This window comes from Panthera uncia, unplaced genomic scaffold (assembly GCF_023721935.1).
Source record: "Panthera uncia isolate 11264 unplaced genomic scaffold, Puncia_PCG_1.0 HiC_scaffold_967, whole genome shotgun sequence".
Classification (NCBI taxonomy): domain Eukaryota; kingdom Metazoa; phylum Chordata; class Mammalia; order Carnivora; family Felidae; genus Panthera; species Panthera uncia.
Genome location: NW_026060163.1, coordinates 4600 through 20876, shown reverse-complemented (window position 1 = coordinate 20876; position 16277 = coordinate 4600). Strand labels below are relative to the sequence as shown.

At 37.7% G+C, this 16277-nt stretch overlaps 1 protein-coding gene and 1 pseudogene across 1 annotated transcript; one reads left to right on the top strand and one right to left on the bottom strand.

Annotated features, from left to right (window-relative positions):
• Positions 1-7428: 7428 nt before the first annotated feature.
• On the top strand, positions 7429-11023 carry LOC125918544 (ankyrin repeat domain-containing protein 26-like). The gene is made up of 4 exons (XM_049624528.1): positions 7429-7620; positions 9541-9574; positions 10139-10274; positions 10965-11023. The coding sequence occupies exons 1-4, from the start codon at positions 7469-7471 to the stop codon at positions 11021-11023; spliced, it is 381 nt and encodes a 126-aa protein (XP_049480485.1). The 5' UTR covers positions 7429-7468.
• A 322-nt stretch (positions 11024-11345) lies between these two features.
• On the bottom strand, positions 11346-12047 carry LOC125918545 (40S ribosomal protein S15a-like; annotated as a pseudogene).
• Positions 12048-16277: the final 4230 nt, after the last annotated feature.

Sequence of the window (16277 nt, the reverse complement as noted above, 5' to 3'; positions counted from 1 at the left end):
CCTTTATATTTATGAAGGAAACTAAAATATGGTGGCAAATTATTATACGACTTTAAAGATTCTTGCCAAAGGATTCTGAGCCCTCAAGATCTGAAATAAAAAGATGAAGTTGGCATTTATCGCTTACAAATAAGAGCGAGCTATGCTTGTTAGGTATAGTCTTTTCTAACAGAGGAGTCTGCTATTCTTATACAGGGTTTGGGGAAGAGTGGAGTTTAAGGATTGGGGGACTTTCAGAAAATTAAATGGTTTGTCATCATTTGAAGCACCATGCTTATTCGGGTGCTTGGAGACTGGTGTGGATTGGTTGGCACGCTGAAGCATGTGCTTTGGAGTGATTTTTGTCCTTTATTGGCTGTCTTTCAGAAGGAAGGAGCTGAAATGGATTGGTTGGTGAGTAGGGCTGGTGGGCATTGATTAACACGTTTAAAACTGATTCTGGTGGCTTCTTGTTACCATGGCTACGTGTTAGGGGGTTTTTGTTTTGCTTTGTTTTGTTTTGTTTTGTTTTGTTTTTTCTAAGTTTGAGGTGGCTTTCACCAGATGTTTTCTACTTAAAAATTGCTTCTATTGACTGGGTTCAAAATGAAAGCTATTTTAAATTCTGTAATTACAGATTCATTTTTGAAGTTTGGGTCGAGAGGAATTGTTTGATAATTGCTTTCAGAAAGATTCTTCTTTTCTTGGATGTTATTTCAACAAGAAAAGTTATCTGTATAACAGTTTTTTTGAAAAAAACACAATTGCTAGTTTTGTTTTTGTTTTTGGTGCTCTTCAGGGCTCATGTTTAAGTCCTAAATAATCTGTGGGAAATTTCATTCTTTTTGGAAATGTACGTAGCTGTATGGTAATAATATTCTGTTGCATGCATTTAGTCCATGAAAAAAGAATTATAATTTTCTTTTTGGTGAATCTCCCAGTATTTTCTATCAGGACTAGATATTAGGTTAAAAGTATACAAAAGTTACCAAATCATTTTTTTTCAACGTTTTTTATTTATTTTTGGGACAGAGAGAGACAGAGCATGAACGGGGGAGGGGCAGAGAGAGAGGGAGACACAGAATCGGAAACAGGCTGCAGGCTCCGAGCCATCAGCCCAGAGCCCGACGCGGAGCTCGAACTCACGGACCGCGAGATCGTGACCTGGCTGAAGTCGGACGCTTAACCGACTGCGCCACCCAGGCACCCCCCAAATCATTTTTTTTAAATTTTTTTAAACGTTTATTCATTTGGAGAGAGACAAAGTGAGAGTGGGGGAGGGGCAGAGAGAGGGGGAGACAAAGATTCCGAAGCAGGCTCCAGGCTCTGGGCTGTCAGCACACAGCCCGATGTGGGGCTCAAAGCCACAAACCCTTAGATCACAAACTGAGCCAAAGTCATACACTTAACGGACTGAGCCATCCAGGCACCGCAAACCATTTTTTTTTTAAACAAAAGGATAACTAATCAGATGATTGCTATTTTTGAGCGATAGATAATGACATATGAGTACTTTTGAATTTTTGAAGTTTTTCCAGATTTATGAGATATAAGTAACATACATCTGTGTAACTGTAAGGTATACCTGTATTAATATGATACACTTTTATATTGTCAAATGATTACCACAATAGTGTTAATACTTCCATCACCTCACATAATTATCCTTTCTTGTTTGTGATGATCTACTCTTGTAGCAACTTTCAAATGATATGATACACTATTGTCCACTGTAATCACCATCCTGCACATTAAATCCCCAGAATTTATTAATCTTGTAACAGGTAGTTTGTACCCTTTGACCAATATCTACCCATTTCTCACAGCCTCCTAACCCTGGCAACACCAGTCTGTTCTGTTTTCCGTGCAATTTTTTTTTTAATTCCACATATAAGTCAGATCATACAGTATTTGTCTTCCTGTGTCTGACTTCTTTTCACTAAGCATAAAGCCCTCAAGTTTCACTCATGTTGTCACAAATGGCAGGATTTCCTTCTTGCTTGTGGCTGAAAATATTCCATTGTAAATATATACCATATTTTTTAATCCATGGATCCATTGATGGATGCTTAGGTTGTTTCTTGACTATTGTAAATAATGCTGCAATAAACAGAGGGCTGCAGCTATCTCTCCAAGGTAAGGATGTCATGTCTTTAAGATATATACCCAGAAATGGGATTATTGGCTCATATGGAGGTTCCATTTTTAGTGTGTTGAGGTGCCACCATACTGTTTTACATAGTGGCTGTCCCAATTTACAGTCCTACAGCAGTACAAGGAATTCCTTTCCTGTACATCCTTGCCAACGATATCTCTTGTCGTTTTGACAATAGCCATTTTAATAGGTCAAAGTGATATCTATATACTGCAGTTTTGATTTGCATTGCCCTGATGAATAGTGATATCGAGCACCTTCTTGTGTACCCTTGGCCATCTGAATATGTTCTGAGGAGAGACGTCTATGAAGGTGCCTTGCCCAGTTTTTAATTATATTTGTTTTTAGGTGTTCAGTTGTACGAATTCCTTACACATTTTAGATATTGACGTTTTTCATATTTGTAGCTTGTGAATGTTTTCATCCTTTCCATAGGTTGCCTTTCCGTCATGTTGCTTGTTTCATTTGCTGTGCGGAAACATTGTTGATTGCATTGGTTGTTTTGCTTTTATTGCTTGTACTTTGGATGTCCTATCCTAAATCATTCGTAAGAGCTATGCCAAGGAGCTTTTATCCTGTGTTTTCTTCTAGGAGTTTTATGATTTAAGATTTTATATGGAAGTCGTTATTTGTGTTTGGGGTAACTTTTGTGAGTGGTGTAAGGTAGAGGCACAGTTTTATTCTGTTGCATGTTCATATCCACTTTTCTCAGCATCATGTATTGAAGAGATTACCTTTTCTCTTTTGAGTTTTCTCGGGTCGCTTAACAAAGAGACTTTATGCATGGGTTTTTAGTTGACTTTATGCATGGGTTTATTTCTGGGTTCTTGATTCTGTTTCATTCATGTTTGTGTTTGTTTTTGTGCAACTTCATACAGTTTTTATTACCATAACTTTGTAATAGTTTGACACCAGCAAGTGTGATGCTTCCAGCTTTGTTCTTCTTTCTTAGGATTGCTTTGGCTATTTGGGGTCTTTTTTGTTCCTTACACATTTGAGGAATGCTTTTCCTATTTCTGTGAAAAAGGTCATTGGAATTTTGACAAGGATTGCATTGACTCTGTAGGTGGTTTCAGGTAATGCGGATATTTAATGATACTAATTTTTCTAATCCATAAACAACGGGGTATCTTCCCATTCGTTTGTGTCTCTGCTGTTTCTTTTACAATGTCTTGTAGTCTTTACTGTACCTATCTTTCAGAAAGTCCTTGATTAAATTCATTCCAAAGTATTTTGGTCTTTTTGATGTTTTGGGGAAGGGGATTTTTTCCTTATATTTCTTTTTTTTTTTTAACGTTTATTTATTTTTGAGACAGAGAGAGACAGAGCATGAACAGGGGAGGGGCAGAGAGAGAGGGAGACACAGAATCGGAAGCAGGCTCCAGGCTCTGAGCCATCAGCCCAGAGCCCGACGCGGGGCTCGAACTCACGGTCCATGAGATCGTGACCTGAGCTGAAGTCAGACGCTCAACCGACTGAGCCACCCAGGCGCCCCTCCTTATATTTCTTTTTCAGCTATTTCATTGTTATTGTGTAGAAATGCAACTGATTTCTTGATGTTGATTTTGTAATTTTTTTTTACTAAATATAATCTATTGTCAAATTGGTTTCCATACAACACCCACTGCTCATCCCAACAGGTGCCCTTCTCAATGCCCATCACCCACTTTCCCCTCTCCCCAATCTCCTATCAACCCTTAGTTGATTCTCAGTGTTTACAAGTCTCTTATCGTTTGCCTCCCTCCCTCTCTGTAACTTTTTTCCCCCCGCTCCCCCCATGGTCTCCTATTAAGTTTCTCAGGATCCAGATATAAGTGAAAACATATGGTATCTGTCTTTCTCTGCCTGACTTATTTCACTTCGCATAATACCCTCCAGTTCCATCCACGTTGTTGCAAATGGTCAGATTTCACTCTTTCTCATTGCCAAGTAGTAGTCCACTGTATATATAAACCACATCTTCTTTCTCCATTCGTCGGGTGATGGACATTTAGGCTCTTCCCATAATTTGGCGATTGTTGAAAGTGCTGCTGTAAACATTGGGGTACATGTGCTCCTATGCATCAGCACTCCTTATCCCTTGGGTAAATTCCCAGCAGTGCTATTGCTGGGTCATAGGGTAGTTCTATTTTTAATTATTTGAGGAACCTCCACATTGTTTTCCAGATTGCTGCACCAGTTTGCATTGCCACCAACAGTGCAAGAGGGTTCCTGTTTCTCCACATCTTCGCCAGCATCTATAGTCTCCTGATTTGTTCATTTTAGCCGCTCTGACCAGCGTGAGGTGGTATCTCAGTGTGGTTTTGATTTGTATTTCCCTGATGAGGAGTGACATTGAGCATCTTTCCATGTGTCTGTTGTCCATCTGGATGTCTTCTTTGGAAAAGTGTCTATTCATGTCTTCTGCCCATTTCTTCCCTGGATTATTTGTTTTGTGGGTGTGGAGTTTGGTGAGTTCTTTACAGATTCTGGACATTAGCCCTTCTTTTATCCGATATGTCATTTGCAAATATCTTCTCCCATTCTGTCGGTTGCCTTTTGGTTTTGTTGATTGATTCCTTTGCAGTGTAGAAGCTTTTTATCTTGACGAGGCCCCAATAGTTCATTTTTGCTTTTAATTCCCTTGCCTTTGGAGATGTGTGAGTAAGAAATTGCTGCGGCGGAGGTCAAACAGGTTTTTTCCTGCTTTCTCCTCTAGGGTTTTGATGGTTTCCTGTCTCACATTCAGGTCCTTCATCCATTTTGAGTTTATTTGTGTGTATGGTGTAAGAAAGTGGTCTAGTTCCATTCTTCTGCATGTTGCTGTCCAGTTCTCCCAGGAGAAAGAGACTGTCTTTTTTTTTTCCATTGGATACTCTTTCCTGCTTTGTCAGTGCTTAGTTGGCCATACATTTGTGGGTCTACTTCTGGGGTCTCTATTCTATTCCATTGGTCTGTGTGTCTGTTTTTGTGCCAATACCATACTGTCTTGATGATCACAGCTTTGTAGTAGAGGCTAAAGAGACAGAGTGTGGACAGGGGAGGGGCAGAGAGAGAGAGAGAGAGAGAGAGAGAGAGAGGGAGAATCCAAAGCAGGCTCCAGGCTCTGAGCTGTCAGCACAGAGCCCAATAGAGGGCTTGAACCGCAAACCACAAGATCATGACCTTAGCCGAAGTCAGAAGCTTAACTGACTGAGCCACCCAGGCACCCCTGCATCTTTATGTTCATTTTGTATCCTTCATCCTTTGAACAGCTTTTTGGTGGTATCTTCAGGATATTCTATATATAAGAACATATCATCTGCCAACAAAGACGGTTTTATGTCTTTTCTGATTTGGATGCCTTTCATTTCCTTTTCTTGCCTGACTGCTTTGGCTAGGACTTCCCATATCCTGTTGAATAGGAGTGGTCAAGTGGGCAACTTTGCCTTGTTCTTGAACTTAGAGTAAAAGCTTTCAGTTTTTTACCACTGCATATGATGTTGGCCATGGGCTTATCATATTGGACTTCACTATGTCCAGGTGTGATAATTCAGTACCCACTTTATTGAGAGTTTTTATCCTGAAAAGATGTTGAATTTTGTCAAATGCTTTTTCCTCACATGCTGGGATGATCATATGATTTTTTTTATCCTGTTAATGCGGTGTATCAAATGTATTTATTTGACTTGATTTCCAAAGGGTAATTTTGCTGAGTAAAGTATTCTTGATTGGTAGTCTTTTTTCTCTTAGCACTTTGAATATGTATAATCCCACTGCCTCCTGGTATGTAAGGTTTCTGCTGAGAAATTGCCAATACCCTTATGAGGGTTCACTTGTAGTCACATAGTCTTTCCTCACTCTTTTTCATTCTTTTTACTTTGTTCTCTGCTGACTGGATAATTTGATAGTTCCTGTCTTTAAATTCACATTTGTTTTTGTTTTTGCTTGATCCATTTCCTGTCAGTGATCACTCTTGCTTTTTTCATCTCCTTCATTATACACTTCAGCTCCAGGATTTTTGTTTAGTCAGTTTTTACTATTTCCAGCTCTTTGTTAAGCTTCTCATTTTATTCATAGAGTGTTTTTTCTGATTTTAGTGAGTTGGCTTTTTGTGTTTTTCTTGTAACTCACTGAGTTTCCTTAAAACTGCTGTTTTTGAATTCTCTTTTGAATAAATTACAGATCTCCATGTGTTTCTGATTGATTACTGGAAGATTATTGTGATCCTTTGATGGTATCATATTTCCTTGATATTTCATATTCTTTGCAATTTTGCATTGCTGTCTTTGCATTTGAAGTAGCAGTCACCTCCTCCAGTCTTTAATGACTACCTCTTCAGTGTGTCCAACCCTGATTTTTTGCTCCAGTGGTATGCTGGAAATTCTCTGCAGGACACCTGGTTTTCCAAATAGGCTCTGTCATCCCCGGGTGATTATCCTAGACAGTGTTTTCTAGGGAGGGACTCCCAGATGTAGCTGAGAGGGAGGGACTGGAGGCACTTTATGGGCTATTGCTAGGTCCACAGATTAGACTGTAGTATGTATGCCTGTTACCTGATGCATGGGTAGGCAAGACTTTTCCTCGGTCCCTTGGAATATGGTGCTAGATTCCCACAGCTCCTGCAAAGGTAGTTTTGCCCTTGGGTGGATAAGATGCCAGTTTGTTGTAGGTGGGGAGACACAACAAGGTACATCTTACTCAGCTATGATACTGATATCGCTCTGACATATGGGTATTTTAAAAGTAGTTTTGCCCCTAAGATATTTCCCTGATTTCTTCTTTCATGTTATATGGACCTTGTGCTATTTTAAAACTTTGTTGAAATGAAGCATTTTTATATTTAAAAGAAAAGCCGAAAATATAGCACAAATTAGTTATTACTCCCATGTCTGAGTCAGAATTTCTTTCCTGACTCTTACTACTTGGTTCCATGTATCTTATGCTTTTTTTCCAAGTTCCTAAAAGTATACTTTTCCTTTCAAGGCACCTAGATGCCATCTATGTAATCTTTGTGCTTACATTCTAATCTCTAAGAAAATGGTTTTCTCCCGTTTCTTTTCCTGGTGACCTCTCCTGTTTATTTTCCCTCTTCAATAAAGCCTTTCTTGCCCTCACTTACAGCTTTTCACATGTCAATTCTTACAAATCACATTGTATTATAATTGTATACTTATCTGTGTTTGAAGCAACAGATGAGTATTTCCTTGTGTATGGTTGGTATTTCAGCACTGTTCTCTGAATTAATAAATTAAGTCAGATGGGTAAAATTCAGAACTTAATGAAAATTGTCTTTTTATTCTTTATCAGTAAAATTATTAGAAAACATTGGCTTTTTTATGGTTTTTTTTTTTAAGGAGTGAACCTGGTTTACATATGAAGAAGTTAAATGAAGGTGAAAATGAAACAGGGACATCAAAAGGAGCTGTGATCACACCAGTGTTGAAGAAGGCCGATTCCCTAACTGGTGGTCCACTACAAAAGAATGATGGCAGCCATTTCAGTGGAAAGGATCAGCATGAAAGCAGGTAAAATCTATAAATTCTTTATGTGCCTGTGAAGGAATTTTAGCCGTGATTACCTTTTGTGGAAATACGATGCTGTAGTGTAGGTAGGTCCAAGCTAAAGCAAGAAATACTCAACATATCAAACACACTGCTTGAAAAGTTATGATGAGGGTAAGTGACTTTGTCAAGGAGCAGTTTCAGTAGTCACCATGGAAGCATGGAAGATGAGTAAGTGTAAACAACTCCTTAGAGCATTTTAATTGGGAAAGGTAATAGAGAAATGGATGATAACTGAAAAAGAATGTGAGTTGCAAAGGCATTGTCTTGCTCTTCTTATTTTAAGATGGGAGCTTTTAGAGTATGTATGCTGTTGGAAATGATCAATAGAGATAGACATGGTTAGTTAATTTAATTTTGTTTGCGTTTCCAAACATTAGGAACTTTGTTGAGTGTATTACAGTATCTTTTAAAGATTATAGTAATTGTCTTTAGTACTCCTATTCATGTAATTTTGTGGAAGAAGTTGGTTTATTCAGAATTGGTTCCACAATGGGGTATTCTCCTATAATTGAATGTGCAGATTTAAAAATATATATATGCATGTATGCAGGTGTATATATATATATATATATATATATATATATACCTCTGTATGAATTCTATATGAATATATAAGTATATGTGTGTGTATATATATACACTCACACTTATAATAAATGTATGCAAACACTGAGGCCATTCTGAATAGAACTAATCCTTCCTTGATGATTTTAGATATTCAGTGCCTTTGATAGCATCACGAATAGCTATGATTTTGTTAGGGACTTGAAAGTATCTGGTTATATCAAGTTAATATTTATTTACGTTCTGGGGAAAGGGGAAGATTTTGTTTATTTACAATTGGAAAATAAACTAGTAACCCATCACAGATAATTCCTTTTGGACTGGAAAGCTCTAAATTACAAAAACCATGCTTCCTGTACCAGCAGTGTCATTGACACAGATTATATGTTCAATAAGTATGTGTTGAATGTGGGAATAAACAGTTGAATGAACGAATGAATGCCTGTTGATGAACTTCTCTAGAAGAAGCAAATCTGTAGTTTATTGAAAGTAGATTTCCAATATTGCCTAGGTATAAAGTCTCTTAAAAGAATGTGTAAGATTCAGAAATTGTTATGTACAGCTATAGCTAGAAATAGAATAATAATGTAGATTCATTTGCTATTATATTAGTTAGAAACACTTAAGTATTACTTTAACCACATGTTATCAAACACATGCTTTGAAGGCACATTCCTGGGTTTGAATTCAGGGTCTGTTCTTGGCCAGCGATTAGGGCCTCTTGGGCAAGTCACTTCGACTTTCTGTGCCTCATTTTCTTCCTGTGTAAAATACCTACTATACTAACCTACTTCATAAGATTGTTGTGGGGCTTCAAATGCCTTGAAGGCATGTAAAGTGCTCATAGCAATGCCTAGAGAGTAGTTGCACAGTGAGTCTTCAACACGTTAATATCACGATTGTTCAATAGGGTCCTTTCATATAGGGACTTAACTTGCACTTTCCAAGTAGGTTTTAGTGCTAGTAAAAGCTTATTTTTAGTAAAAATGACAACAACAAAAACAATGGTATCATGCCTATCAAATAATGCAAGTAGCATTAGGATTTTCCTTTGCTTTTGTTAGTTTTTATCTAAATTTAGTACTTTGTTGTTCTCGCTTCAGCAGCACATGTATTACACCTGGATACGTCTAATCCTTTGTTAATATTAGTAGCAGTATATTTTCTATGCTGTTTAATGTTACTCTATTGTTTAATCCCCTTTGTAGAAAATTAGTTTCAAATGCAGAGATTTTATATCAGAAACAATAGATTTAAATATTCTTTGTATTTTAAGTATTTAATATTTGCCTGAAAAGAGTTGTTGGGTTTTTTCAGACCTGCAAAGAAAATTTCTAAGAAAAAGAACAAGGTAAGAAAAATAGACAATGTAATTTTATTTTATTTATTTTATTTTTATTTTATTATATTATTTTGATAAATATTTATTAGAGATATTGTTCAGTGGCCAAAAAAAAATACTTTATGAAAGATGTAGTGAAAAAATAGAAAATCTTCCTTTGTTGTAGAGACATTTGCTGTGAAAAAGTTACTTAGAAATACTAGCTATTGATAACGGTATCTTTTTGATAAAAATCCGTTCTTTTAAAAAGTCTCTTTTAAATGTTTATTCACTTATTTTTAAAATGTATTTTGAGAGAGAGCACGCACAAGTGGGGGAGGGGCAAGGGGAGAGGGGGAGAGAGAATCCCAAGCAGGCTCCATGCTGACATTGTGGAGGTCAACATGGGACTCAAACTCAGGAACCCTGAGGTCATGACCTGAGCCACAATGGAGTCGGATGCTCAACCGACTGAGCCACTCAGGTGCCCCTGTGTTTGCTTTTATAAAAAGATGGGTATTTATCGCTTCTCTACACCTTGTATATTTTATAAATATTTGGGGGACATTTTGAAATGGTATTCTTTATTTGTAGGTCAAAAAGCAAATTACTTCTATGGATGACCTTGTCGACTTCATTCAGTCATCTGAAACAGCCTCAGAGGATTGTGAGTTGCCTTACTCTAAGAATTTCATGTTGCTGATTGAACAACTTGGCATGGATTGTAAAGGTAGGAAGCCTTTTTACGTATATGGCTGTAGTAATATGTGCACACCTTGCCTAGTACTGCACCATAGAACACTGCTGTATTGTAGAGCTGTTCAACTCAGAAATATATTTTATATTAAAATAAAAGGAGAACTATTGTATCCTCTCAGCCAAAGAGTCATCATTTCTACTGTACCTTTCTTAGTGGGAATGGCACATCTAACGTGTCTGTTAACTCTGCTTCTCTTCTGTGCCTTCACCCAGGTCAGGTCATTATTTTTCTCCTAGATGACTGAAATAACCTCAGGACCGTTTTCCCTGCCGTTCAACCTCCCAGGACCTTGGTCTGCACTGCAACCATAAATATTACATATTCAAAAAAATGTGTATTTCATCATGTTACCTCCTTGCTTAAAGCTTAGCTGTTACTTCTCATTGCTATTAGGTTAAAAGGCCACAGTCCTCTGGCTTCATCTTGTATTGTTTGACATCCTTCTTTCCATCTGTGTCTTATCCACTGTTTTAGACGTTTCTTCCTGTGAAAGAGCTTTTCGTTTCCAACAGCTTTAGTTAGGTAAACTGCACATATATGAAGTCATTTGATAGTTTTGACATATGTTTACACGTATGAGACGATAACCGCAATCCAGACAGTTAACATATTCATCACCCTTAAAAATCTCATGTCCCTTTATATTCCCTTATTATGAAGCTGCCAAATCGTTTTCTAAAGGAGTTGTACCGTTTTCCATTCCCACCAGCAGTCTGTGAGAGCACCAATTCCTGCATACATATTCATGAACACTTAGTATTGTCAGCTTTTTAAATCCTAGCCATTCAGATGGATATTTTATATATCATTATGGTTTGAATATACATTTTCCTAATAACTGACGATGTTGACCATATTTTCACATGCTTGCTTGCCATCTGTATATCTTCTTTGAATTGTCCAAATCGTTTTTTATTTTAAAAATTTGTTTGTTTTCTTACTTGTTGAGTTTTCAGAATTCTTTGTATATTCTAGACACAGTTCCTTCTTATTTTGTTTTCTTTTTGTTTTTTTTTTTTGTGGTTTTTGTTTTTGTTTTCCACTGAGGCATTTTATTTGCACATACGTATTACATCCCTAGAAAAAGAATCCCAGGATTTCCCCTTCTGTGTGTTTTCATCTTGCTTCTTCATGGTCCATGACTGTAGCTGAGGTGGTCAGTATAATGAAACCAAACCGAGCAGATTATTCTGCCATTTTTCTAGATCTTTGCATTGTCCATCAGTTCTGGGGCCAGTCACTCCATGCTTGCTTAACCTGCCTGTGAGGTTCACAACAATTTTCCCAACTCTGTGATCATCAATGATTTTAAATTCACCAGTGTAACCATGCTTCATCATCACAGTTAAAAAGTGGACAATGTCTTTGGAGCACGGCCTCGTAAGAACCTGGCGTCTGCTTCTCTTTTCAGTATTGTTATGCTTTGGGGAGCATCTGCCACGACATTCACATGCATCATGATGGTGGCACAGAAAGATGGTGGAAAGAGCTAGATACAGTTCCTTTATCACCTCTTTTTTTTTTTGCAAGGTTTTTCTTCTCCCAGTCTGTGACTTTTCCTTCTCTCAACAGTGTTTTTGAAGAGCAGTTTTTCTTTTTGGTGAAGTCCAGTTTACGCATTCATTTGTTCTTGTATGACTGTTGCTTTTGGTTTTCATATCTAAGAAATCTTTGCCTAGCACAAGGTCACAAAGTTTTTCTCTCATGCTTTCTTTTAGAAGTGTTATAGTTTTAGGTCTCACATTTAGATCTATGACCCATTTTATATTCTTTTTTATGATATAAAGTATGGATACAAGTTCATTCTTTTGCATATAGATATCCAGTTGTTCCAGCACCATTTATTGAAAAGGCTGTGTTTTCTCCACTTTATGCCATTGCTCCCTGGTCATAATCAGTTGGCCATATATGTGTGGGTTTATTTATGGGCTCTATTCTGTCTCATTGATCTCTTTGGCCATCTTTGTACCAATATTATGCTGTTTTAATCACTGCCAGTCTATAAGAATTTTTGAAATCAGGTAGTGTTAGTCGTCCTGCTTGGTTCTTTTCAGTGTTCTTTTGCTACACTGGATCCTTTGCATTTCCACGTGAATTTTAGAATCAGTTTGTCAGTTTCTTAAAACAAACAAACAAACAAAACCCCAACTCTGGTGGTCTTCTGGAAATGAAGTTTAGATTATGTTGAATCTACAGATTTATTTGGGGAGAATTGACTTCTTGACAATATTGAATTTTTTAACCCCTGAACAGAGGATATATCTCTCCCTTGATATAGGTCTTTTAAAATTTTCTCAGTAATATTTTGTAGTTTTTAATGTATAGGTCTTTCTGTCTTTTATGATATTAACTGTGATTATTTTTTATTTTCAGTGCAGTTGTAAATAATATATCTTAAATTAAATTTTTTTTTTGTAATGTTTACCCTTGAGAGAGAGACAGAGCATGAGTTGGGGAGGGGCAGAGAGAGAGGGATACAGAATCTGAAGCAGGCCCCAGGCTCCAAGCTGTCAGTACAGAGCCGACGTGGGGCTTGAACTCACCAACGGTGAGATCATGACCAGAGCCAGAGCCCAGCGCTTAACCAACTGAGGCACCCAGGTGCCCTGAAATTTTAATTTTTGATTCTTTATAGCTAGTATATAGAAATACAGTTGATTTTTGTGTAATGATTCTGTATCTTCCAACCTTGATAAATTTATATGTATACATATATTTAATTTTAGAGAGAGTACATGAGTAGGGGAGAGGGACAGAGAGAGAGAGAGAGAGAGAGAGAGAGAGAGAATCTTAAGCAGTCTCCATGCTCAGTGCGAGCCTGACATAGGGCTCCATCCCATGACTCTGGGATCATAGCCTGAGCTGAAATCAAGAGACACTCAACCGACTGAGTCATCCATGTGCCGCTATAAATTCATTAATTCTAGTAGCATTTTTCTTAATTCTGTCAGATTTTCTACATAAGCAAAGTTCATTAAAATTCACTTTTAATTACTATTTTACTAACAATGGTAAATATTGTAGACTTGTAGCCAATACATTCTCTGTCGCAACTAAACAGCTTTGCCATTGTACTATAAGGGCAGTCAATAGATACTGCATACATTAATGGACATGGCTGTATTTTGATAAAATTTAATGTACCAAAACAAGTAACGTGGCCCACTGGTGGGAGTTTGCCAACTTCTATTTTGTGACCATGGCATTGCTATAGAGAGACTTGCAGTTCATTTTCTATTTGGATGTCCTTTGTTGCTTTTTCTTGTTTGATTGCATTGGCTAGAACTGCTAGTATAGTGCTGAAGAGAAAAAGTCATTCAGTGCATGTCCTACTTGTCTTCTTCCTGATCTTCTAGGAAGTGCATTCAGTTTTTTACCATTACATGTAACGTTAGATGTAGAGTTATCATGACTTGTTTTGTTTTGTTTTGTTTTAAATCATATTGAAGTTCCCTTGTATTCCAGGATTGCTGAAAGTTTTTATCTGGAATGGGGTGTTGAATTTTGACAAGGGACTTATTTTACCTATGGAGATGATCATATAATTTTCCTTTTTTAAAAGTTTGTTAATATGGTGAATAACACTAATTGGTTTTCGAATCTTAAACCAACTCTGCATTTCTTGGATAAACACCATTTGGTCATAACAAATTATCCCTTAGTGTATTGTTAGATTCCACCCCCCCCACACATGGCTATAGTTTAATTAATTAATTAATTAATTATCATTTATTGTCGTTAGCTAACATGCAGTGTATATATTGTGCTCTTGGCTTTGGGAGTATATTCCCAAGATTCATTACTTACATACAACACCCAGTGCTCATCCCAACAAGTGCCCTCCTCAATGCCCATCACCCATTCTCCCCTTTCCCCCACCCCTCCATGAACCTTCAGTTTGTTCTCTACATTTAAGAGTTTCTCATGGTTTGCCTCCCTGTCTGAAATGATTTTTCCCTCTTCTGTTCCCCCATGTTCTTCTGTTACGTTTCTCAAAATCCACATATGAGTGAAAACAGGATATCTGTTTTTCTCTGACTGCCTTATTTCACTTCATATACTACCCTCCAATTCCATCCATGTTGTTGCAAATGGCACGGTTTCATTCTTTCTCACTGCCAAGTAATATCCATCGTATAGATAAACCATATCTTCTTTACCCATTCATCAGTTGATGGACATTTGGGCTCTTTCCATAATATGGCAATTGTTGATAGTGCTGCTATACATGTTGGGGTACATGTGCCCCTATGAATCAGCACTCCTGTATCCCTTGGATAAATGCCTAGTAGTGCAATTCCTGGGTTGTAGGGTAATTCTATTTTAATTTTTTGAGGAACCAACCTCCACACTGTTTTCCAGAGCAGCTGCACCAACCGTGCATTCCCACCGACAGTGCAAGAGAGTTCCCACTTCTGTACATCCTCACCAGCATCTGTTGTTTCCTGAGTTGTTAATTTTATCGACTCTGACTGGTGTGAGGTGGTATCTCACTGTGGTTTTGATTTGTATTTCCCTGATGATGAGCGACGTTGAACATCCTTTCATGTGCCTGTTGGCCATCTGGATGTCTTCTTTGGAAGACAAAGTGTCTTTGTCTTTGGAAAAGTGTCTATTCATGTCTTCTGCCCATTCTTTCCCTGGATTATTTGTTTTTCAGGTGTTGAGTTTGGTAAATTCTTTATAGAGTATGGATACTAATCCTTTATGTCATTTGCAAATATCTTCTCCCGTTCCATTGGTGCCTTTTAATTTTCTGGATTGTTTCCTTTGCAGTGCAGAAGCTTTTTACCTTGATGAGGTCCCAATAGTCCAATTTTGCTTTTATGTCCCTTGCCTTCAGAGATGTGTTGAGTAGAAGTTGCTGTGGCCAAGGTCAAAGAGGTTGTGGCCCGTGTTTTCCTCTAGGGTTTTGATGGTTTCCTCTCTCACATTGAGGTCTTTCATCCATTTTGAGTTTATGTATGGTGTAAGAAACTGGTCCAGTTTCATTCTTCTGCATGGTGCTGTCCAGTTCTCCCAGCACCATTTGCTAAAGAGGCTATCTTTTTTCCATTGGATACTCTTTCCTGCTTTGCCAAGGTTTAGTTGGCCATACATTTGTGGGTCCATTTCTGGATCCTCTATTCTATTCCATTCGCCTTTGTGTCTCTTTTTGTGCCGATAGTATACTCTCTTGATGATTGCAGCTTTGTAGTAGAGGCTAAAGTCTGCGATTGTGACGCCTCCAGCTTTGGTTTTCTTTTTCAACATTACTTTGGCTATCTGGGATCTTTTGTGGTTCCATACAAATGTTAGGATTGTTTGCTCTAGCTCTGAGAAGAGTGCCAGTGCAATGTTGATTGGGATTGCATTGAATGTGTAGATTGCTTTGGGTCGTATCAACATTTTCATGATATTTCTTCTTCCAGTCCATGAGCATGGAATGTTTTTCCATTTCTTTGTGTCTTCTTCAATTTCTTTGATATTTTTTCTATAGTTTTCAGGATACAAATCTCTTATATCTTTGGTTAGGTTGATCCCTAGGTATTTTATGGTTCTTGGTGTAATTGTAAATGAGCTCAGTTTCTTGATTTCTCTTTCTGTGGCTTCATTATTGGTATATAGAAGTTCAATCAATTTCTGTGTGTTGATTTTTGTATCCTGTGACTTTGCTGAATTCATGTATCAGTTCGAGCAGCTTTTTGGTGGAGTCTTTCGGGTTTTCCATGTAGAGTATCATGTCATCTGTGAAAAGTGAAAGTTTAACTTCTTTGCCAATTTGGATGAGTTTTATTTCATTTTGTTGTGATTGCTGAGGCTAGGACTTCCAACACCATGGTAAACAACACTGGTGAGAGTGGACATCCCTTTCATGTTCCTTATCTCCGGTGTGTGGCGGGGGGGGGCAGGAAGTTCTCTGTTTCTCCCCATTGAGGATGCTATTAGCAGCGAGCTTCTCATATATGGCATTTATGATGTTAAGGTATGTTC

Coding starts and splice junctions, on each gene's coding strand:
- LOC125918544 (XM_049624528.1), top strand. CDS start 7,469: ATGAAGAAGTTAAATGAAGGTGAAAATGAAACAGGGACATCAAAAGGA. Junction 9,575..10,138: donor TTTCTAAGAAAAAGAACAAG/GTAAGAAAAATA, acceptor CTTTATTTGTAG/GTCAAAAAGCAAATTACTTC. Junction 10,275..10,964: donor ACTTGGCATGGATTGTAAAG/GTAGGAAGCCTT, acceptor CTTATTATGAAG/CTGCCAAATCGTTTTCTAAA.